The sequence below is a fragment of the Chiloscyllium punctatum genome, chromosome 9 (genome assembly GCF_047496795.1).
Source record: "Chiloscyllium punctatum isolate Juve2018m chromosome 9, sChiPun1.3, whole genome shotgun sequence".
NCBI lineage: Eukaryota > Metazoa > Chordata > Chondrichthyes > Orectolobiformes > Hemiscylliidae > Chiloscyllium > Chiloscyllium punctatum.
Window position 1 is genome coordinate 14,535,409 of NC_092747.1, and position 25,625 is coordinate 14,561,033.

The following is a 25,625-nucleotide window of genomic DNA, read 5'->3' on the forward strand; positions in this document are numbered from 1 at the left end:
AGGAAGCATTTGGAGGGACATGGGCCAAGCGTGGGAGGTGGGACTGGTTTAGTTTAGAATTATGGTCGGCATGGACTGGTTGGACCAAAGGGTATGTTTCCATGCTGTATGACCCTATGAATCTTGTGTGAAGCCTGATGATGTTCTTGAAAAGCAACTTCAAGAATGCTCAATACTATGATTCCTAGAGGAGCTGCATTTACAGATCATAGGAACAACTGTTCATGTTTAGTGGTGAATATTTCAACATTCATCATTCCACACCTTATCCTTTCTACCTTCAGTAAATAACCATCATTAGGCAAAAGTATTTGATTTTCCCAAAAGTGAGTCTCTGCAGAGCAAAATCCATTTTTACCTTTTCCTGACATGAAGTGTGTGTGCGTGTGTTTGTGTTTTTAAGGTAGGGTTTTAAGAAGGGTAGTTATTTATACTTCCATATTTCCAACTGTGTGTTTTATTTTTGCCAAATGAGACTCACTTTCAAAATAAATCAAACACAGAGGTGTTACTGCACAGAAGGAGGCCATTTGGCCCGTTGTGTCTGCACCTGCTCTTCAAATGCCCTTGCATGTTATCTTTATCCAAATTATTATCCAAAGCACACTTGAATGCCTCAATTAACAATCAGTTTGCTCTTTCTTAAAGAAATTTGGTTGATGAGTCATTTTACTTTAAACCTAATATCGATAAATATCTAAATTGACCATATTGGCAACTGGACAGAACATTTAAATTGATATCGCTATTACTGGAATAGTGGGATGAAACAGATATATGGGACACTCCTCCAGCCCCAGTCATAACAAATGCATCTTGGTTATTTTCCATAACTGTTACCATTCTCTGGGCAAAGAGAATGAATCCTGTATTAGAAATGTTAGTGACAATCTTCGATTTATGATTAGTAATTCTGTCTGGCTTGCTATTGCATGTATCAGAGTAACAGCGGCAGATCCTAGTTGTGACCAAGATAGACTTGAGACCACCTTTGTTGCCTTATGCAAAGTTTTTTTAAAAAATCAGTTATGACTGAGTGAATAACTGGCAACATAAGGTAGAGAACATGACAGAGGTTTGGTTTCCCCACCAAGCAGAAAAATATTATCTACATCTACCTCATCAAATGTATCAGAATGGCAGAAGGCCCTTATTTAGTTCATTCCCCCTGTAAAGGAACCCCAGGATATTGTTCCCATTCTGCCTTTATTCTTAATTCGTTCTCAGAATGTAGTGTTGTTGGCTTGGACAGCATTTATTGTCCAACTAGAAATGAACAGATTGCTTAGTGAGGAAAGGCTGGATTTGTATCCTGTGCAGTTCAGAAGAGTAGGAGGTGACTTCACTGAAACATCGAAAATCCTGAGGGAATTTGACTGAGTGGATATTGAAAGGACTTTTTCTCTTGAGGGAGTATCTAGAACTAGAGAGTTTAAAAATAAGGGGTGTCCATTTAAGACAGAGGTGAAGAAAAGGCAGGGAATACTGAAAGATTTAAATATTCATAAGGAAGAGGTAGATAGATTCTTGATTACTGAGGGGCTGGAGGATTATCACAGGTATGATTGAGTTTAGAGTTGAGGTTAAAAATCAGTTCAGCCATGATCTTAATGAATGGGGGCACAAGGTAAAGCACTAAGTTTTTTGTTCATATTTTTGTGTCCCTAACTGCCTAGATGACCGTTAAGTGTTACCCATGTTGTTGTAGATCTGAAGTCTTATGAAGGTTCAATGAGGTAAGGATGGTGGATTTTCTTCCAAAAATGACATTTGTGAACCATGTGGGTGCTGAGAACAAGTGACAGTGTTCCATGGTCACCATTAGGCTAGCTTGTTGTTACAGACTTTAATTGAATCTAAATTTGACCATCTTCCATAGTGGGATTTATCCCCAAAACATTAGCCTGAATTAGAAATGCAGTGACATTAGCACCATATTTACATCTTTCCATAAATGTCCAATTAATCTGCATTTATGCTTCTACCAATTAATGATCATTTAGTAGCACAGGACATGAGTTTTGGTGATGCTTTTCATCTTGCATTCAGACAATTTACAAGAATATAATTTCAGGGGAAAATCAACATTTTGAACTGTATGAAGGAAGAAATCTGATTGGTTGGCAAGTGGATGCTGATTGGTAGACCATTACCATGGATAATGCATGTTAACAGTCAATTATCAAACTTCATTTACATTCTAGACAATGCCCTGAGAAATGAGCCAGTGAATGGCTGTCATCCAATTGGTTAAGTTGAAATAGGGACAGTGCATGTCCAAGTTATTTCTGTCTGTAATGAACAGATCCTGTGTGTTAATATATGAAGATTCCATCACCAGTTCCAGGCTTAATTCTGAGAATTATATTGACAATCGATTTGGGATTGTCAGTCGGACTTGCAATAAGGAACACTTGTGTGTACTGGAAGCTACCTATATCAACACATAGGGCCCCATTCCTTGCAGACTGAAGGAACGTATATCTGTTCCAACTTAACAAAATAGATGCTTGCATTTGCTACCTTTGAGTCTACGACTCCAGGTTGCTATGTTGTCCTAATCCATTTAGACTTAGTTTCTAAGCAGATGTGTGTGTGTGGATTATTCCTCATTCTTCTGGTCAAGATATGTAAAATATCTGCTGCAGTGCTCCAGTGAGACTCAACACAAGCTGGAAGGGTAACACCTCATATTCTGCCTTCAGGACTCAAGGTCGAGTTTAATATTTTAGATTCTGAAAACCTCCTTCCATTTCCTTTACTCCCATACCCCAGATCTTATTATGACATGGGTTGCTTCCAGCACAGCTAATCCACTCATAGCCCTCATTATCACTTCTTAGAATCCCTGCAGTGTGGAAGCAGACCCATCGAGTCCCCACTGATAATCCAAAGAGCATCCCAACCAAACCCACCCCTGTACCCTATCCCTGTAACCCTGCATTTCCCATGGCTAAACCACTGAGCCTACCCATCCCTGAACACTACAGACAATTCAGCATGGCCAATCCAGCTGACCTGAACATCCTTGGACGGTGGGAGGAAACCTACACAGATGGTGAGAGAATGTGCAAACTCCACACAGACAGTCACCCAAGACTGGAAGCAAACATAGGGTTCCTGACAGTGCTAACCTCTGATCTACCGTACCAGCGCAAATCTCATCTAGGTTCTTTTCTTCCTTGGTTTATTATCTCAACCCCTTTGTCTGCATAAATATATTTTGCTCTCTCTCTGAGCTCCCTATCTATCTATCAGCACACTCCTTTTAACTCCCATAAGTACCACCTTTTCTTGACTCCTTCACTCCAAAGGAAAGTCGCTGGACTTTAAATTTTAACTCCACTTTCTCTCCACCGGTGCTGCCCAGACCTGTTGAGTTTCTTCAGCAATTTCTGCTTTCATGTGTACAACTGCACTGCCTGGTTGAAGATCAGAATGGCAGCACATTTGATCCAACCTTGCCACATGTCCCATCGCACTGCAGTGGTATTGGAGCGATATTTCTTACCTTTCAATAAATGCAAGAGCTTCCTCTATCATTCTAGTTGGCAGGGTTTCTCCATTTGATGGCTGCTGAACAATGTCATGGTTCCTCATGACCAGACAGTTCCAAAGCCTCACGAAACCAAAAACACAATACCAAGCTCCGAAGAACAGGGAGCAGAAAACCATGAGCCACACAATTGTCCTCCAGTCAGTACTGGTCAAGCCAGTCCACTTCAAAACAAGCAGCATCAAAAGTCCCACTAGCAGTGTTTGATTGACCAGGCATAATTTATCTTGAAAGTCTGTTAAAATGGCACTTCGTTCTCCTGGCTTACAATCATGGAAATTTGTGAAAGGTATTCCATAGAAGAAATCAAACCCATGGTTAAGTGGATGATGACAGTGATCACCACGGGATTCACAATTTACGCCGAGATGCCACTTTCCTGTAAAAAGATAGCACACCGAATTCAAATCATTGTTTAAGGCAAAACATTTTAATGATACCCTCTATATACTTCAAACTCTTAGGTACCACAGTGGGGAACAGAAAGGTTGAGGGTTGGCACGTAGTCTTAAAACTATATACTCAGCGTGCAGTTGAAATAAATACCTTGGGCCGGAATTTTCCAATGGAGGTGGGATCACACCTACCCCGCCATGGTGTCTACATCCCCAGCTGCCGGGCAGCAGAATTTTCCTGGGGTTGAGGCCATATTTGGCCGAGAGGCAGGTTTGCTGTTCTGCTCTTCAGACTCGGACTGGGAAATGACGACAGACTCACTCCACCAGAGGCAGGTTTAATGGTCTGCCTCCATTCCAGCCCCCAGTTGACAGAATCACTGAGATATTACAGCCATTCAGCCCATCGTGCCCTGCTACATTGAGCAGGATTCTCTGCTGGGATTATGGGTGAATGGTGAGCTGTCAGGGGAAGGTCTCAAAAATGCATTTCATTATATTTAAAAGTGCTTTAACATCTGAATTCGAGGATTAGATAGGGTGGACAGTAAGAGTATTTTTCCTAGGATGATGACATCTGCTTGTACAATGGGGCACAGCTGCAAATTGAGGGGTGATAGATTTAAGACAGATGTCAGAGGCAGATTTTTCACTCGGAGAGTGGTTAAGGTGTGGAATGCCCTGCCTGCCAATGTAGTTAACTCAGCCACGTTAGGGGCATTTAAACAGTCCTTGGATAAGCATATTGAGATGATGGGATAGTGTAGGGGGATGGGCTTAGATTAGTTCACAAGTCTGTGCAACATCGAGGGCCGAAGGGCCTGTTCTGGACTGTATTGTTCTACGTTCTACGAATGTATCTAACAACAACTTTTTACACCAACCAAACCTTACACATGTTCTTCACTCTCCACCTCACCCTCTACCACTGCTCTCCTCAGCGCACCAAATGCTATTCACCCCAACATGTTCTATAATATCATGTGAAAATTTGGAATATAGATTGAAAAATGGGTGATGAAACCTTTTGTTCACAGCATGAATGTGGATCATCTCAACAGACACATGAAGTTGGTGTAAAACTCTGAGAGACTCTGAGGCCTCCCACAGATGGGAGCTCACTCAGCCTGCAACAATGCAAATAAGTTTACTGAGGAGGAACTTCTCCATCCAAGGGAATGTGAATCTGTGGAATTACCTGCCCAGTGAAGCAGGTAGGGTTACCTCATTGAATGTTTTTAAGGCAAAGATAAACAGATTTTTGAATAGTAAAGAAATGAGGTAAAGGTGAGTGGGTGGGTAAGTGAAGCTGAGTCCATGGAAAGATCAGCCATGATCTTATTGAATTTTGGAGCAGGGTCGATGGGTTGCTCCAATTTCTTATGCTCTTATTAACAGGGGTGGACTGTTTGAGGTTCCCTTCCTCACCCATCCTTGGGGCAATGGCACACAACAGAAATGGAGGCAAGATTTCTGGATGCACCACTCAGTTTCCATATATTTACCACATCCCTTTCATTCCCATTCAGTTGAGGATAGGATAATTTCAGCCCTCCTGCCTGGTGACTGAAGCCATTATGGCTACATTTATTGCCTCTTCTGTGAGCGTGGCAACTTAGATCTCTTCTCACACACTTCCCAACAGCGCAAAAATGATGGCACAATTCCCCCACTTTGGTATCTCATTAGCTCTGACTATTTTGAAAAACCAACTTTCAATTAAATACACGGGGAATGACAGCCATCAGCCCCATCCCTAGACAGGTAAAACGTGGAAACCGTTTTCTATCAAAAGCCAACAAATCCAAGTATTTGGGTAATAAGTACATTTTGCACGAAATAAAACCCTTTCCCCAGCCCTCCCTGTCGTTTAACTGTAAGATATCTGAAGGCACATTAAGCAGTTGACAAATGTGAAGGCTAAACCCAATTCAGCAGGACAATTTTACTTTCACTGTGCACGCAGGTTGTGGCAAAGTAGCCACAGGAAATTGCCTTTCCTTTAAAACTTATTGCATTTTATTTAATGGTCTGCCACTTCACATTATTTTAGGCTCCACTGTACAAACAAAACCAGGTAACATTCCGTTTAGACATACCTACAATGCCAGTGGCATATCCTTGTTTTTGCAACAGTGCTGCAAAGGTTGTCTCATTCTTAGGAAGACCCCCAGAGCTGGCAGTGAACAGAAGGACACGCACTCTGTGACCATTGTCCATACCTTACATCAAAATTCAGAAAAACAAATTTAGTTGTAGCTTCTTGTATTATTATCTTGTAGCGGGAGTTTAAAAAATGCTATTAAAAAGGACAGCACAGGAGCAAGATGACATTTTACAGACTACCACTGTGAGGCACATGTTAGCAGGTTTGAACCTTGAACACTCTAAGGGTCCACCTCTGCAGAAAAGACTGGAGAGGAACCTGTGTCAGCCTTGAGAGCAGATTAGAGAGTAGAAACAGAATTCTGTAGACAGGATAAGAGAAAGACCAAAGAATGAGCCGTGAGATCTTGTTGCAGCTCTATAAAACTTTGGTTAGACCGCACTTGGAATACTGTGTCCAGTTCTGGTCGCCCTATTATAGGAAAGATGTGGATGCTTTGGAGAGGGTTCAGAGGAGGTTTACCAGGATGCTGCCTGGAATGGAGGGATTATTTTACGAAGTGAGGTTGACTGAGCTCGGACATTTTTCATTGGAATAAAGAAGGAAGAGAGGGGACCTAATTGAGATGTACAAGATAATGAGAGGCATAGAGTTGATAGCCAGAGACTTTTTCCCAGGGAAGAAATTGTTAACACGAGGGGTCATCATTTTAAGCTGTTTGGTGGAAAGTATAGAGGGGATGTCAGAGGTGCGTTCTTTACGCAGAGAGTTGTAAGAGCATGGAACGTGTTGCCAGCAGCAGTTGTGGAAGCGAGATCATTGGGGATATTTAAGAGACTGCTGGACATGCATATAGTCACAGGAATTTGAGGGTTCATACATTAGGTTTAACTTACATGAGGATCAATGGTCAGCACAACATCATGGCTGAAGGGCCTGTTCTGTGCTGTACTGTTCTATGTTCTATGAAATACTCTGTTGACTGAACAAGAATGAAATGTAACCAATGTCTGCATTTGTAGATGTATAAAGGTTGTTCCTTTTTTTGAATGTATGGAACAGAAATCAGACAGTGTGAGATGAGTCAGAATTAGACAGTATTCTGCTCAGCCAGTCCAACTCTCTTGCTGAAGTTGGTTCATTAAACGCGAAGTTAACTTGCAAACCTAAATCCTCATGTGGTCTGTGTAAGAGATTAACCAAAGGATCCTTAATTAAAGGTTAGACTGGGACCCCAGTGGCCTCAAAAATCAATGTTATTGACAAGTGTAATATTAAACTCTAAAGGCAAGATGGGTGATAAACGTTAATTGATTTTATTCAAAGAAGGACAGTGGGAGTTCTCCTGGTATCTACACTGATTCCTCGACCACACAATTACTGCATAAATCACACTTTTTAAAATAGGCATCCAGGGACATCAGCTCTTTTTTGTTTAAGACTCGTGGGTTTAGAGCTACATTATGGGATAGTCAGGCTTAACACACCGGCTTACAGCAGCAAAATTACAAATTGCCTGACAGGATAAAATTCTATTAACAAATGAAAATAAAATTGCACACAATTAGATTGAACAGAATTTATGTCTTTTCTCTCAAAACAAAAAGGCTGAGGTATGACAGAGTAGAGATCTTGAGAATATGAAGGGATCTAATATGATGGATGTAAAGAAGATATTTCCCCTTTTGGGAGAGCCCAAAGCCAGGGTCTATAAGCATAAGCAAGTCACTTCTTTAAGGGGATGCCTTGGTATTATTGCTGGATTGTAAATTTGCAATTTGACTTCACCTGATGAAGGAGTGGCGCTCCAAAAGCTTGTGATTTCAAATAAACCTGTTGGGCTACAACCTGGTGTCGTGTGACTTCTATCTTTGTCCACACAGTCCAACACTGGCAGCTCCACATCATGTTAATCTGGAAAGCAGTTAATGATCTACAGGCCCAGGTTCAAATCCCACCATGCCAGATAGCAGAATTTGAATTCAATTCAAGAAGTCTGGAAACAAGAGTCTAATGATGACAATGAATCCATAGTCAAATGTCGAAAAAACCCCCATCTCGTTCGCTAATGCCTTATAGGGAAGGAAACTGCCAACCTAACTCTGGTGTGGCCTACATGTGACTCCAGATCGACAGCAATGTGGTTGATTCTTAACTGTCCTCTGGCCAATTAGGGATGGGAATTAAATGCTGGCCTTAGCCAATGTTGCCCACATCCCAAAAATGAAATTAGAAAAAGAATAAATATGATAAAGAATTCAAGAGAAACTTCACTATTTTGATAGTGATTAAGTAACTCCCTACCAAATGAAGTGTGTAGATTAATTTAAGAGAATGCTTGATAAATATACGAAGGATGAAAAAAACAGCAAAATATGCTGGTATGAGAAACTGAAGTGCGGTAGCAGTCTCATGAGGAGCATAAATATCAGAATTGATCAAAAGGATTGGCTCAAAATTCATTGCAATTCTCTGGAGCAGATTGTTCGAATTTCAGGAAACAGCTACTAAATTACTTCAAAATCGTTATTACTAGTTTCAAAATAAATGGGCCAGTTGATCGAGATATTTTGCGCTCCTTGATTTTAAAAATGAAACATGGTAAAGTATCACAGGTCTCACAGGGGCTAAAAGACAAATATCATTAGAAGCCTCTCAGACCATGAAGCACATAAGGGTTGAACACAAAGCTGGTGCAACCGATTACCACTATAGAATTCATTATAAACTACGTACATAAGCATAGCAGATCTTTGATAAGATCTTCTCCAATCAGAGCTCAGTGCCTTGGAATCTGACATCATCATGATAGGGTTCCTTATAAATATGCTTCAGTAACTTTTATTGAAATATAATTTGATTGGACAGCTAATAGAGTAACACCAACAGCAACAGCATGGGTTTAATTCCTGCACCAACTGAAGGTTCCACCTTCACAACCTCTCCCCTTGCCTGAGGCATAGAGACCCTCAGGTTAAAATCATCACCAGTTGTCTCTCTCTCTAATGAGACCATAGTTATTTTCCCCTTACCTAGTTAACTCTTTACTCTGTCATAAAAATTAAGAATGTAAAATAACAGAGTCATAGAGCACAGAAACAACTTGTCCACACCGATCAGCTATCTCAATCTGACCTCGCCCGCCAGTATTTTGCCCATATCCTCCTAACCCCTTACTATTTAGATACCCATCCAGATACTTTTTAAATGCTGTAATTGTACCAGTTTCCACAACTTCCTTTGGCAATTCATTCCATACACACCCTACCCTCTATGTGAAAAAGTTACCCCTCAGGTCCTTTTTAAATCTTTCCCCTGTCATCCTAAATCTACGTCCTTTAGTTTTGGACTCCCCCACCATAAGAAAAATACCTTGGTTATTCACACTATCCCTGCCCCTCATGATCATATAAACCTCTATAAGGTCACCCCTCTGCCTCCGACACCCCAGGAAAAAAGTCCCCAGCCTATTCAGCCTCTCCCTATAGCTCAAACCCTCTCGTCCCGGCAACATCCTTGTCAACCTTTTCTGCACCCTCTCAGGTTTAACAACATCTTTCTCATAGAAGGACAACCAGAATTGTACACAGTATTCTAAAAGTGGCCTCACCTATGTCCTGTACAGATGCAACATGACAATCCCATTCATATACTCAATGTACTGACAAATAATGGCAAGCATGCCAAATGCCTTCTTCACTACCATATCTACCTGTGACTCCACTTGTAAAGATCTATGCACCTGTCCCCCAGGTATCTTTGTTCAGCAACACACCCCAGTACCAACCATTAACCGTACAAGTCCTGCCCTGGTTTTCCATACGAAAACTAAGTACCTCACGTTATCTTAATTAACCTCCATCTGCCACTTATTGGCCCATTGGCCCATCTAATCAAAATCCTATTTTACACTGAGATTACCTTCTTCACTGTCCATTACACCACCTATTTTGGTGCCATCTGCAAACTTACTAACCATACCTCTTTTATCTATGTTATTGTTTAGGATCCTACTAGCTTTTAATGACAACAACTTTCAAGTTTGTTGTAATTTATATATTGTTTTTCCTGTTGTGTAATAAACATGCTCTTTTGCTAAAGGTGCATCGGCAGCCTCATTGAATATTTTCAATGGTTTCATCCTAGATTCTAACTTGTCCAGAATTTGGTCAAGGTAAAGTTTCCATAGTCCCAGGCTACTCACTCATTAGAGAGAGATCTTGGTGGTGAGTTTAACCTGAGGATCATCTCACCTTAGGCAAAGGGTGAGACACTGAAGGCAGTAACCTCAGCTGGTGCAGGAAATGAACCCATACTGTTGCACTGAGAACCAGCCACCCAGTCAACTGAGCTAGCCAAACCCCAGAATCACCATCAGCTGAAATCATCATAAGTAGCTCAACTGGTGTAAGTGCTCCCTTACCTGATCGAATAGGGTACCTGCCTGTCATAAAGGCTGCCCTACTCGGTGTACACAACGGAGCTGCAGCTATGTGATGGGTCAGCATCACACCATCCTTTGCCACGTTATCAATATTGGGAGTTCTGTCAAAAAGAAAATTTATCTTAGTCGTGCACTCATTCCTGACCTGGTACCTGTCAAATATATCAATTTGTTTTCTGCTTAAAGGCCATTACTTGTATTTTATTTAAATTGTCTCTCTGGGGCCACCCTCCTTCCTCCCCAAAGCAAAAGGGCTGAAAGTCAAAATTAAGGGCTCAGAAGAAAGGGTAGCAGTGAACTGACTTTGATGATCCAGTGAAATCAGCCACGTTGTTGAACGCAGCTCCACATTTATATAAAACAAACCAAGAAAAATGACACCTTGAAAACAGAAAGGTTGCCACTTCCTCTTGCTTAGCTCGTGCAGTTTGTACATTCTCTCTGTATCTGCATAGGTTTCCTCCAGGTGCTCTGGTTTCTTCACACAGACCAATGATGTACAGGCTAGGTGGAGTGGCCATGGAAATCACCCCATAGTGTCCAGGGATGCTCAAGTTAAGTGGATTAGCCAGGGGAAATGCAGGGTTACAGGGATAGGTTGAGAGGTTTGGTCTGGGTGTGATGCTCTTCGGAGGGTCGGTGCAGACCCAATAGGCCAAATGGCCCATTTCAACACTGTAGGGATTCTCTGATTTTAATGATGGAGGCCTGAAGCTTTGGTTCTGTCTACAAATTTACTCTCAATCCCCTGGACTTTGTGAATGAATCCGCTGCCTTTTCCCTGTGAACAGTACCCCAGTCTATAGCACATTGAGGATGTGAGATACATCCCTTGTACATCAACAAGCAAAACTGAATGAAAATCAAACTGTATAGCTTCCAACATCACACTAATGCTGTTCAAATTTCGACAACATTTTAAGAGCATCCTTTTTGTTTGTTAAGTTGGGGTCTTCACTGACTGGTAATTTGACCAAACCAAAGATACCCAATTTCCAAATTTGAATAAAGTAATAAGAATACCTCATAGTATTATTTCCATAGCAGCCAATGTCCCCAATGCCAAGGTCATCGGCCATAATTAGTACAATGTTAGGTTGGAGGCTTGTCTCCGTACATGTTACATAAGTCAGCATTGTAGAGCTGTAGAGCAATATAGTGGCCACTACAAACCTGTACCAAAAGAAGAGAAAAAAAAAGTGAAATAAAGCCAAGCACACAAAGAGCAGTCAGACAGTTCACCACCAGCAAAGCCTGCCTCAAAAAGCATCAATTTAGTAATGACACGTTTCACGATACCATAACTTTATGATAAAAGCTGAATGCAATTCCCAAGATCATGTCAAGGGAAATTCCCCAATGGCACAATCCCAACAGTTAGCTTTCACCATCAGGACTACACACAGGAAAGATCACAGAGTTTCAGGGTATTTCAGGACTGTGCTGTCAATACTTGCATCCCACTCCTGAGCCTGACAATAGAGTCGCAGGAGGAGGCCATTTGGCCCATTGTACCAGCACCGACTCATTAAATGAGCATCATTATTTAACCAACTTCCTATCTCTCCCCATAATATCGCACACCATGTCTATCTATATAATTATCCTGAATCCTCTTTAATGCCTCAGTTGAACCTGCCTCCATTACACTTCCAGGCATTCCACACTATATCGTAACTATTGATGGTGAAAAAGGTTTTCCTCACTTCATCTTTGTCCCTTTTGCACATAACTTTAAATCTGTGCTTTCTTGTTCTTGTTACTTTTATGACTGGGAAAGTTTCACCCGATCTATTCTATACAGCCCACATGGTTTTGAGAACCTCTATCACATCTCCTTCCGTAATTCCAACATTTTCGATCTATCCTCAGAAGTGAAGTCCTTCCTGCCTGGAACCGATCACTTCTGCACTCTCTTCAGTTCACATTCTTTCTATAAAGTGGTGCCCACAACGAATAGAATATTCCCGCTAAGGTCCAGCAAGTATCTTAGAAATAGTGAGGACTGCAGAAGCTGAAAAGTCAAAGTCAATGAAACGTGGAGCTGGAAAAAGCACAGCAGACATGCTTGACCTGCTTTTTAAAGGTCCATATTTTATCGGCTCAGCAAGTATCTAATATAAGTTCATTATGGCCTTCTTGATCTTATAATCTATGCTCCTATTGATAAAGAGTACTGTATGTTTTATTTATTGCTCTACTGGCCCTGCTATTTTCAATGATCTTTGCACATATACACCCAGGTCCCTCTGCCCTGCACCCATTTAGAATGATATCCCTTATAATTATATTGATTTTCAGTGTTCTTGGTAACATCATGCATCACCTCACATTTCTCTGCATTGTAACTTCATCTACTACCGACCTTGCCCACTCCACCAACTTGTCTGTGTTGTCTGGAGTTCCAACTGTACTCCTCTGCATTTACAATTCTTTGCGTTATCTGCAAACTTTGAAATTACCCCCGACACACCAAGATCCAAATCATTAATATACAACAAGGAAAGCAAAGATCCCTGGGAACTCCATCACAACACTTCCTCCAGCCCACCAAAAAAATCCAGTGACCATTAGTCCATGTTTCCTACTCAGTTGATTTTATATCCACAGCAGATCAGGCAACATTTGAGAAGCAGGAGGATCGATGTTTTGGCATAAGCCCTTCATCAGGAATGTCACATGCATTAACCGTCGACTCTCCTGCTCCTCAGATGCTGCCATCCTCACTTTCTTCTAATTTTAGGTCCATACTGCTACTGTCTGTTTTGTACAATGACTTATAACTTTCTTCACAGGTCTGCCACGTAGCAGCCTATCAAACACCTTCTGAAAGTACACGGGCCACACCAACAGTGTTAACCCCACACAGCCTTTCTGTTACCTCTTCAAAAAAACTTCTGCAAGTTAATTAAACATGATTTTCCCTTTAGAAATCTGCGCTGACTCTCCTGAATCCACCCACCATTTTTTCTATGTAATACTAATTCTATCCCAAATAATCATCCTCAGACATTTTCCCACCACTGAAATTAAACTGACTGGTCTATGCAGAGGTTCTGTCAATCCTCACTATTTATGTAGAGAAGTTGGACGTGCGAAAAGCTATTGGTATTGCCAAGAGCATGAAATACCTTCCACAATTTGGAAATGTTGCTCATGCTGTAACCTCCAAGTTAGTCTTTCACTCAAAATCTATTCCGCCCAACTTAAACTTACCTATGATTTAGACATAGGCTCATCTTTTTCATGTCTGTCCCCCTTGTTGACTGAAGTAGCTTAATTCAAATTTTCTGAAAGAGAAAAAGAAAATGTCAAGCATGCCGGACTTACTGAAATAAGGTGATTACAACAAACATAATTGCCGCTCATAGACAGTTAAAGCTACAATTATAAGAGTAATGACTAGCAGGGACTCATTACAAGTCAGTAATCTTAACAAAGGCTTCTATTCATGTTCCAAATCTCATGAGCAGAAGAGTTATTATACAACAGCACCAAGTGCCCTGAACTTTGGTTTCAGACTTGAAAGTTGATTCACGGTATTGAATCCAACAACAATAAATTTCAGTTATGAGTTATAAGAATAGATTGAACAAATGGGAAACAAAAATAGAAATTGCTGGAAAAGCTCAGCAGGTCTGGCAGCATCTGTGGAAAGAAATCATTACAAGTTGAGTGACTCTTCCACAGAACTGATGGTAGCTAGGGCAATGTTAGGTTATACACAGAAGATAGGATGGAGGTTTGTGATAAGGAGTAAATGATAGGTGGAGATAGAGACCAAAGAGAAACAAGAACAGTTGGACAGACAAAGGGATTGATAATGATCTGGCTGGGAGGATGAATAGCTATTAATGGGGACTGGTACTGGCTCATAACGGGCTGTGTGCAATAGCATGTGATAACAAGGTCTGGTGTGTGAGGACTGAGCTAAAGGCATGGGAGGGCTCAAGCCCTAATGTTGTTTGAGCTCAATGTTGGGTGAGAACGCTGCAGGATCCCCAAGCAGAAAATGAGATGTTGTTCTTCCAGCTTGTGCTGAGCTTCACTGGAGCACTGCAGCAAGCCTGAGACAGAGGTGTTGGCCAGGGAACAGGGCGATGTGTTGAACTGGCAAGCAACTGGAAGCTCAGGGTCTTTTTGCAGACAGAATGTAGGTGCTCTGTGAACTGGGTCACCCAGTCTACGCTTCGTTTCCCCAATGTAGAGGAGATCACATTGGGAGCAGCGAATGCAATAGATTAGTTTGTGTGATGTGCAGGTAAAGTGCTACTTCACCTGGAAGGTGTGTCTAGGCTCTTGGAAATTGAACTGTTCTCCTTGTAGAGAATATAGCAACCATATGAACAGGGGTAGGCCATTCAGCCCCTTGATTCTGTTGTGCTATTCAATGCGATCATAGCTAATCTGTGGTCCCACTCCATAAACCTGCCTCTGGCCCATATCCCTGAATACTTTTGCTTGACAAAAATTTATCAATCTCAGATTTAAAACTGACAACTGATCTAGTCTCCACTGCCATTTATGGAAGAGATTTCCAAACCTCTACTATTCTTTGTGTGTGGAAGTATATACAAGAAGACTAAAAGGAGAATATAGATGGAGTTTTTTTTTTCAAAATCATTAGTGGGCTGGACAGGGGAGGTAGAGACAAGCTGTTCCCACTTGTAAAAGTAACAAGAACGAGAGGGCGTAGACTTAAAATGATATGCAAATGAAGCAAGATCAGTGTGAGGAAAAACATTTTCACACGGTAAATAGTTAGGGCATAGAATGCACTGCCTGAAAATGTGAAGGATGTACGTTCAGTGGAGGCATTTAAGAGGGCATCAGATGGTTACTTGGATGGCAATAATGTGAAGTAGTCCATAAAACTTGCTTTGTTTTTAAACCACCATAGCTACAGAAAACAGTTAACTGTTAACTTCAGACACACATAAAACCCAGATGTTACTAACCAATAATTCTAAATCCAAATTTAAAATAAATGATATTATATATACATATATAATATCAATCTCAGTTTATATCACAATATATAAAATTCTATTAACAAACTGAACATGCAATTTACATTTGGTGGAAAGTCAATTCCAACATTGATAGCCTTAAGAAGTGAAAGTATAATCTTGCTTGATACCAGGTGACTCATTGGACTATAAAATTGAGGAGCAGTATAAGCCATGCATGAAGGGAATCAAGGGTTATGGGGAAAAGGCAGGAAAGTGGAGTTTAGGATGATTAGATCATCCATGATCTCATTGAATGGTGGAGCAGACTCAATGGGCTGAATGGCCTACTCTTGCCAATGGTCTTATAGCAACTCAGTCAGATCGAAACCCAGCAATGGAAAGGATTATGACAATAAAGCAAGAATAGAACAGAATTAAGAAATATTACAAAAGTTAAGTCCATAATAAGACCACAATTCCATTACTGGTCAAGAATCTATGTACCTCAGTGTTAAATATATACAAAGTCTCTGTCCCCATAGCTCTCTGTGATGAGGAGTTCAAAAGACACAGAACCGGGTGGCAAGGTGGCTCAGTGGTTAGCACTGCAGCCTCACAGCACCAGGGACCCAGGTTCAATTTGAGCCTCGGATGACTGTCTGTGTGGAGTTTGCATATTCTTCCCGCGTCTGTGTAGGTTTCCTCCCACAGACCAAAGATGTGGAGGTTAGGTGGATTGGCTATGCAAAATTGTCCGCAGTGTTCATGGATGTGTAGGTTGGGTGCATTAGTCAGGGGTAAATGTAGGGGAATGGTTCTGGGTGGGTTACTCTTCGGAGGATCAATGTGGACTTGTTGGGCCGAAGGGCCTATTTCCACACTGGAGGGATTCTAAACTCTAACTCTCTACCATGACTGACTGAGAACCCTCTGACACAAGAAATCCCTCCTCATTGCAATTTTAAATTTTTGTCCCTTTATTCCGAGGCTGCGTCCTTCCATGAGGAGAAATAACCTTTCAATATTTACACTGTCAAGCATTTTAGGAATCCTATATGTTTCAATGAGATTACCTCTCATTCGTCTGAACTCCAGGGAGTTAAATATGTTGTAGAATTAAATTAGTACTAGTGTTTAAACCAGCCTTGGTTGGTTTAATATAGTTGATTATTTTTGCATTGAGGAATATTTGTTGCTATTTCTTGGATGGGGGAGGGGGGATAGAACTGGAAAAGTTTGTCCCAGATTTTATTTTACAGGTCCGTTCTTCTCAAAGTGTCTGCAAGTTCGGCAAGTAAATCTCAAGTAATATCAACCTCTTTAAAAATCAAAGATGGTAATCCAGTGCTTCAGAATAGAGAGGCTTCTTCTTTCCTGTGCTTGACGTAACTGCATAAGATGCTGGGGAATTGGCCTTGAACCATTTTCAGATTCTCAGTTGAGAAGTGGGCGTGCTACTGAAGACCAGAAAGCTTCACCTGGAAGACTAGTTGAGTAGTCAACTTTTGACCTTTTTTAAAAATTTATTTAAAACCTTTAAAATGACAAAAGCTGGGAATAGTCACTTTAGTTCTACTTTGGAGCTAGTAACATGGACATGGCTTCTAATTGGCTGTCATGTTACACAGTAATGCCCTACATTTTCGTAGGCTGGATTGAAAGTCTGTTCTTGGTCTTCCCATGTACCCACTCCTTATGAATTTAATTTGCTAACTAGTAGTTGCTCTTTAATGTATGGGGCAATAGATGGGAGACCACTTAGAATCATTCTTGCATGAATTCTAGGAAATGACTAAAATTTAACCAGAAAATTGTAAAGAGTGGAAAATTCAGGAAACTGAATTTACATGAGGCTTTGTAAGCATGAGTCTTTCATGATTAATACTCCTGTTGGGGAAGGGGGGAGGATTAGACATTTTCCTTCAGACTTTTGCAGGTGAATACACCAAGCTCAAGCCACAGTTCAAAGATGTAGAAGAATCAATGATGACCTTAAACCTGAGAGTGTTCGTGTCACAGAATATCTTGGCACTCGTCCATTTGTATGCAAGATACTCCTTGTTGCAAACAAGTATAGTCTACAGTCTCCCAAATTGTGGGTTGATTTTGGAAATCCATCTAATCCAGATAAGTCACAAATTGCAGAGTAATTTTAATGTCCAATTGGAAGGGGAGGTGGGGCAAATGTCTTTTCTTCTCAGCTTTTCTCTTCCAGATACCTAAAGAAAAATTAAACTGCTTGGAGCCATAATTTGCATCTGATCCAGGTACCCTCACTTAATGCCACAGTTCTATTTGCAAGCACTTTTCTAACACAGTTGTGCTATAGAGGTGGTAGTCTGTCAACTGTTTAAGTCCCAACTTGTTTAACCTTTGTTCATAAGATAATCGCTTCATACCGGGAATCATCCTGGTGAATCTTCTCTGAACTGCCACCAATAAAATAACACCTTTCTTTCGATAAGAGGACCAAAACTACTCAAACTAACGTGGTCTCACCAGCACCTTTAACACTTGCAGTAAGATTTCTCTACTCAAATACTCCAATCACCGTGAAAGACGAGCCAATATTCCATTAGCCTTCCTGATTACCTGCTGCACCTATGTGCTAGCTTTCTGAGTTTGTACACAAGTATCCCTAAATGGGGCTGGTTTAATTTGGGATTATGTTCGGCATGGATTGGTTGGACCAAAGGATCTGTTTCAGCGCAGTATGACTCTATAAGTCCCTCTGTGTTGCAGCTTCCCACAATTTTTATTTTGCTCTCCCTCCCAAAATGAACAACTTCACATTTTAGGCAGCACGTTGGCACAGTGGTTAGCACTGCTGCCTCCCAGCGCCAGACACCCGGGTTCAACTCCCGCCTTGGGCAATTGTCTATGTGGAGTTTGCACATTCTCCCCGTGTCTGCGTGAGTTTCCTCCGGGTGCTCCGGTTTCCTCCCACAGTCCAAAGATGTGCTGGTCAGGTGAATTGGCCATGCCAAATTGCCCGTAGTGTTAGGTGCATTAGTCAGGGGTGAATGTAGGAGAACAGGTTTGAGTGGATTACTCTTCGGAGGATCTGTGTGGACTTGTTGGGCCGAAGGGCCGGTTTCTACACTGTAGGGAATCTAGTCTAAATTTTCCCACAATTATTCCATTTGCCATCTTTTTGCCCACTGGCTTAAGCTACCAATATCTCTCTGTAAATTGGTTGTATCCCTCTGTGGCTTGCCTTTCCACCTACTTCCACTTGTGTGCCATCTGCAAATCTAACGACAGTACACTCGCAAGTTGATAACACTAAAATAATCAATCTTGGTGATAATGGTGAAAGCTAATTATTGGCAAGGACACAATAGAAAACTCTGAAGTGATTCTGCAAAAGAATGCCAAGGAATCTTTTATACCTCTCTGTCAGTCTGCTTCATCATTCAATGGGATCACAGTTGATCTAATAATCCTTAATTCCGCTTTGCTGCCTTTTCACTATAACCCGTGATTCGCTGATTAAAATCTGCATATCTTGGCACTGGATATAGTTAATAACTCAAAAGCAACAGCTCTCATGGTAGTAAAGGACTCCACAGATTGCAAACCTACAGAAAGAAGAGATTCCCTTTGATGTCCATCTTAATGTGCAACCCCTTATTCTGAGATTATGCCCCTTGGTCCAGAACTCTCCCAAAAAGAGAAACAACTTTTCTGCATCTACCCTGTTAAATCCCCTAAGAATCTTGTGTTTAGGGTACAGGTGGTTTATGGGTTGATAGAGTCCCTAACTTGGACTAGGGGGCCTGGTTTCAAGTCCCACCTGCTGCAAAGGTACATAATGACATTACAGAACAGCTTGATTAGAAAATTTTAAAAAGCATTTTTTTTAAGAACCCTTGCTATCGCTTTATCTGTTTAAAATTTTATCAATTTTGAATTATGAGCTGGAAATGACTACTGGATTTTGGGACAGTTTGTGGTAAAAAGGAAAGAACAGGCCAAACAAACTTTATTTGTTTGTGAGGTCAGGCCTGGAGTCTAATTGTAGGATGATTCTTGATTTAAAAAGGCTCTTACAGACATAGCAATCCTGCAGGAAAGGCACCCTGTTTAAACAGATAGCAGACATTGGCTAAAAACGAGGTCAATATCTGGCAATTGGTTCCAGCAAGTCTAGAAGAGACCCTATGTTCAAGCAGATGGCAGTAATTGAATGGTAATCAAGGCAAGATTTGTTCAGTTAACCAGAGCAGAATCAGAACTAAAGTTGGTTTTACTGTGTTTTCTGAGAGATCATTCAGGGCTGCTGATGAGACAGCGAGGAGATTTGAAAGCTTCCTGCTTAATCTGATACATCAGCTTCTAGAAACCCAAAGAGTAGGAAGCTGAGTCAAAATATTGCTGCCTGTGCCTGGGTGAACTGAGAAGGTGACCCTGATCATTATTTCAGAAAAGGCCATTGTAACCATTCTGTGAATTTTGTGAAGGATGGGACCAGGTTCTGAAGGCAACAGGGCTAATTGGAGGCCTTCTGGCTTGGAGGGAACTGCAGTCTGCAATGGAAGGGATTCAAAATGAATTTTGAATTAAGAAATAGATTCAGTACCATGTTTGAAAATTCCCTCCAACTGTACTCATTTAAATTTGTCATTCAACCACAGAGTCATAGAGATGTACAGCATGGAAACAGACCCTTCGGTCCGACACATCTGTGCTGACCAGATATTCCAACCTTATCTAGTCCTATTTGCAAGCACTTGGCCCAGATCCCTCTGAACCCTTCTGGGGGTAGGCAATGCCCTCAGGGAGAAAATTCTAGGATCTTGACCCCGTGACAATGAAGGAATGGCATTGAATTTTAATGTCAAGATGGTGAGTGACTTGGAGGAGACCTTGCAAGTGGTGGTATCCTTTGTCCTTTGAGATGGAATTGGCCATGGGTTTGGAAGGTGCTGTCTAAGGATCTTTGGTGAATTTCTGCAGCGCATCTTGTAGATAGTACACACTGCTGCCACTGAGCGTTGGTGGTGGAAGATGCTTGTGGTGCCAATTAAATGCTGATTTGTCATGGATATCTAGCTTTTTGAGGGTTGTCGGAGCTGCACTCCTCCAGGGGCAAGTAGGGCATATTGGTGTTATTCACCAGCATATTCCTAGCCTCTGACCTGCTCTTGTAGCCACTGTGTTTATGTGGTGAGTCCAGTTGAGTTTCTGGTGAATAATAACCCGTTGGATGTTCATAGTGGAGGATTCAGTGATAGTAACACCACTGAAAGTCAAGAGGCAGTGGTTAGATTTTTTTTTAATTGGAGATGGCTATTACTTTACATTTGTGTGGCACAATGTTATTTGACACTTGACAGCACAAGCCTGGATGTTGTTCAGATTTTGTTGCATTTGAACATGGACTGTTTCAGTGTCTGAAGTTACAAATGGTGCTGAACATGGTCGCCAATTACTGCACAATCCCCACCCATGACCTTATGATGGAGGGAAGGTCAAGTAAAAATTGTCAAACAGGAATGGCTGCAGCGCCACAAGTTCAAGGTCATGAAAAAGTCAAAAGTCTCATAACACCAGGTTCTCATCCAACAGGTTTATCTAAAATCTAAAAGCTTTCAAACCATAACCTGGTGTCATGAGACTTCTGACTTTGTCCAGCCCAGTCCAACACCAGCAGCTCCACATCAGGATTATGACAGGCACTATACAAATGTAAGCCCCTCTCTCTTTGTATATTCCATAGGTGTTGCTTTATGAATCCCTGACAACTGACCTCAAAAGCAGTTTACTGAGTGAACTTTGGGAGGGATGGTCACCACCTTTCTTGTTTGTTGCAAGAGATCTGCTCTTTATGAGCACATCTTAAACTCTCTCGCATCTTTATGACAGAATCTGAATTTCCTGCTCAACCCTTTGCACCCAGCTATGAGAAACTGGTCAACAAAACATCTGTTTGTGGGATCACAAAGTGAGACTCAGCAATAGCATGGGCCCAGTATATCGCATCTAAAAGGGAGATTGACAAATACACCAAGTATATACAAAAATGTGTTTCTTGGGGTAGGGGCAATAGGATCATCTTGTATTGGTTTATATGCCACAACCATCAGTATTCCAGCTTCTGTACATCAAATGGCAGAGTTATGCTAACTCCCAACAAGCTGTAAGGCCAGTGCATTACTTAGGCAGGCACTATTTGGGACCATGAACAGAATAATCCCTTTTCATCGATTCCAAAGATTCAGGCACATCTTCAAGAGCAAACCAACCAGATAAAGGCAAACACGCCATGGTCTTACCAGATCGTATGGTTGCTCTCTCTCATTACAGAGAGAGATGACTGGTGGTGGTTTACCCTGAGGTTCACCATACCTCAGGTGAGGGGACAGGTCAAGAAGGAGTATTAACCTCAGCCAGTGTCGGAATTGAACCTATGTGGTTGGTGTCACTCTGCATTACAAACCACCCACCCAGCCAATTGCAATTCAACTGACCACCCAGCCCCTGGCCACCACTACCCTCCAAAGCTAAAAATGCTGCTTGAATGTGAAGTGCATTTAAACAGTGCATAAGTACATTTGCAGATTTGCAGTTATTATTCTTGTAAGGATGTGATTCATAATGTCACAGCTGTCTTTTTAATTAATATTACATCTACATAATTATTCTTTTCAAATATCCTACTAAAGGAAGAGTCTGGTTAAAGAATTGCCTATGAAGAATTCAGGGATTTCCACTTGTTGACCTGGGAACAGAGTCCAAGAGAGAGGAAGCAAACCCTCACAGGGACAAGAGGAGGAACAGAATGAGACACACAAAAGTGGAACATTAGCAACTGTCAGATTAAGGTTCTTTATAGCAGAAAAATTATTCTGTAACTCAACCCTCAATTTTTTGTCCCATGAGAGCTTTGTTTCTTTTCAATCATGGCGACCTTGGCGACAGTATGTGGAGAACCTATATTTTTATATAGGAACCTTTTATAGGGCAGCTGGATTCATTCAAGATTAAAAGATCAAAAGGGAGAGTTAGCAGTGGACTGGAAAGTGCCAAGTCAGCTAGTTTAGCCCCAAATAAAGAGATGGAAACTATTACCTGTTTTTGTGTAATTAAAACAGCTCCTCACAATCAGCAAGTTTAAAATACATGTACTGAAATTGCAAATTAAACTCACTTGATGTGTATTTCTAGCACAACTTAGAAAAAACTGTTAAAGAAAATTTGAGATCTTCCTGATCTCACATTTTACAGACAAATTCACTCACTGGCAAACAAAACATCACTCACTTGCACACTCACCAATACACACACACACACGGGTAAACACACTCACACAGGTAAACACACACTCACCAATACACACACACACACACACGGGTAAACACACTCACACAGGTAAACACACACTCACCAATACACACACACACACACACGGGTAAACACACTCACACAGGTAAACACACACTCACCAATACACACAAACACATGGGTACACACAGACACACCAATACACACAAACACATGGGGAAATGCACACACAGGTACACACAGACACACAAACACATGGGTAAACACACACACACAGGTACACACAGACACGCAAACACATGGGTAAACGCACACACACAGGTACACACAGACATGCAAATACATGGGTAAACACACACACACATGCAAATACATGGGGAAACACACACACAGGTACACACAGACATGCAAATACATGGGTAAACACACACAGGTACACACAGACATACAAGCACATGGGTAAACACACAGAGGTAAACATCGACATGCAAACATATGGGTAAACAAACACAGGTAAACACAGGTAAACACACAGACATGCAAACACATGGGTAAACAAACATACAAGTACACACAGACATGCTAACACATGGGTAAACACACACACGCATGTACACACAGACATGCAAACACGGGTAAACACACACACAGGTACACACAGACATGCAAACACATGGGTAAACACAGGTACACACATACTTGCAAACACATGGGTAAACACACACACACATGTGAACACATGGGTAAATGCACACACAGGTAAACACAGATATGCAAACACATGGGTAAACACACACATACATACAGACATACAAACACATGGGTAAACACATACAGGTACACACACATACAAACATGGGTAAACACACACAGGTAAACACATACATACGAACACATGGGTAAACACACACAGGTACACACACATACAAACATGGGTAAACACACACAGGTAAATACATACATACGAACACATGGGTAAACATACACAGGTACACACACATACAAACATGGGTAAACACACACAGGTAAATACATACATACGAACACATGGGTAAACACACACAGGTACACACACACATGCAAACACATGAGTAAGCACACACACTAGGACACACAAACAACTGGCTTACAGACACATGAACACAAAAATGCTGACACTTACACATTGGCACACAAACTGACAAGCATTTACACAAACACACAGATACAAACATGGGTACACCGTGGGTGGCACGGTGGCACAGTGGTTAGCACTGCTACCTCACAGCGCCAGAGACCCGGGTTCAATTCCCGCCTCAGGCAACTGACTGTGTGTGGAGTTTGCACGTTCTCCCCGTGTCTGCGTGGGTTTCCTCCGGGTGCTCCGGTTTCCTCCCACACTCCAAAGATGTGCAGGTCAGGTGAATTGGCCATGCTAAATTGCCCGTAGTGTTAGGTAAGGGGTAGATGTAGGGGTATGGGTGGGTTACGCTTCGGCGGGGCGGTGTGGACTTGTTGGGCCGAAGGGCCTGTTTCCACACTGTAAGTCATCTAATCTAATCTAATCTAATCAAACACACACTGGCATAGAGACACGTGGACACACAAGCACTAGCACGCTAGCACATACAGACATACAAACACATGGGTAAACACATACAGGTACACACACATACAAACATGGGTAAACACGCTAGCACACAAACACACAGGTCACACGTAAACACTTACACAAAATACTCGAAATACTAACACTCGCGTTCACAAGCCCATTCACAGTCACAGAAAAACGCTTACTCAGTAACGGAAGCTCACAAAACAGCCAACACAACGATTACAACTCAGTTAGAAACTTAGTCACAGATACACACCCAATCACACAGACGTTAACATTAAAAGATCCATTTGCTCAACCTCCCTCGCTGTCGATGCAATACAAACAGTTCAGTTCCTGTCCCATACAACTGTTACGGTACAGAAGGAGGTCATTCGGCCCGCCGGTTCTAGTCCCTGGTACCAGTCTCCTTATTTTCCCCCTGACCCTGTAATGTTTCTAGTGGCGTTTCGCATGCCCCTGGGGCTTTCCCAGTATCTGGGGCACCTCCACACTTTACTTTCAGCTACTGCCCCTCTCAGAAAAGGGCAACATCACGGTCCCGACTGCAAATACACACTTAAACATCCCAGCAATTCTCTCTGCTGGGGGGACTTCACAGATTCCAGTTAACACTCCAATCTGGCTCCTCACCCACCGCCCCTTTCCTTGCGCGTTTTAAGGAATAAAATATTTTCTTTCATTTTACCTCGGGGATTATTCAATTGATCCGGGATCCGGAAATCACTTCGACGCCGACCAACAGGGAAAAAAAATACACGCAAAGGGGAGGAGAGACTGGAACTAGTGAAACCAATTGGTAGAACTGGGATTATTTGAAGACTCAGAGGTTGGACGACAGAGGAGACAAGCATCAATACAGCCTTTTCAGGTCGCCTTTTTAAATACAGCCTGGACAGGGTGCTTTGGGGCAGAAGAATTTGTATAGTTGCCAGTTTACTTAGTTTCTGAGGAGAAAGTGAGGACTGCAGACGCTGGAGATCAGAGCTGAAAATGTGTTGCATCTCTAACTCTAGCGAGTGATGGCCCACTTAATATAACTCCCTACCTGTAATTCAGGTGGACAATGGCCCCAGGAGATGGCCTACTGGCATTATCGCTGGATTGTTTAGATTAGATTAGATTAGATTACTTACAGTGTGGAAACAAGTCCACACCGCCCCGCCGAAGCGTAACCCACCCATACCCCTACATCTACATTTACATTTACCCCTTACCTAACACTATGGGCAATTTAGCATGGCCAATTCACCTGGCCTGCACATCTTTGGACTGTGGGAGGAAACCGGA

General features: G+C 41.7%; 1 protein-coding gene across 2 annotated transcripts in view; it reads right to left on the reverse strand.

Annotated features, from left to right (window-relative positions):
• LOC140481146 (arylsulfatase H-like) overlaps positions 1-25,119 on the reverse strand; it is a 40,275-nt gene extending 15,156 nt beyond the window's left edge. Inside the window, exons 1-6 of one of the 2 annotated variants that reach the window (XM_072576894.1) lie at positions 25,024-25,119; positions 13,719-13,792; positions 11,526-11,675; positions 10,482-10,603; positions 6,051-6,173; positions 3,512-3,935 (exon numbers count right to left, since the gene is read on the reverse strand). In XM_072576894.1, the coding sequence (XP_072432995.1) occupies positions 3,512-3,935; positions 6,051-6,173; positions 10,482-10,603; positions 11,526-11,675; positions 13,719-13,750 (851 nt within the window). In that variant the 5' untranslated portion in view covers positions 13,751-13,792; positions 25,024-25,119. Of the gene's footprint in view, positions 1-3,511; positions 3,936-6,050; positions 6,174-10,481; positions 10,604-11,525; positions 11,676-13,718; positions 13,793-24,591; positions 24,610-25,023 lie in introns of those variants that run through there. The other variant, XM_072576895.1, reaches the window with a different exon arrangement.
• Positions 25,120-25,625: the final 506 nt, after the last annotated feature.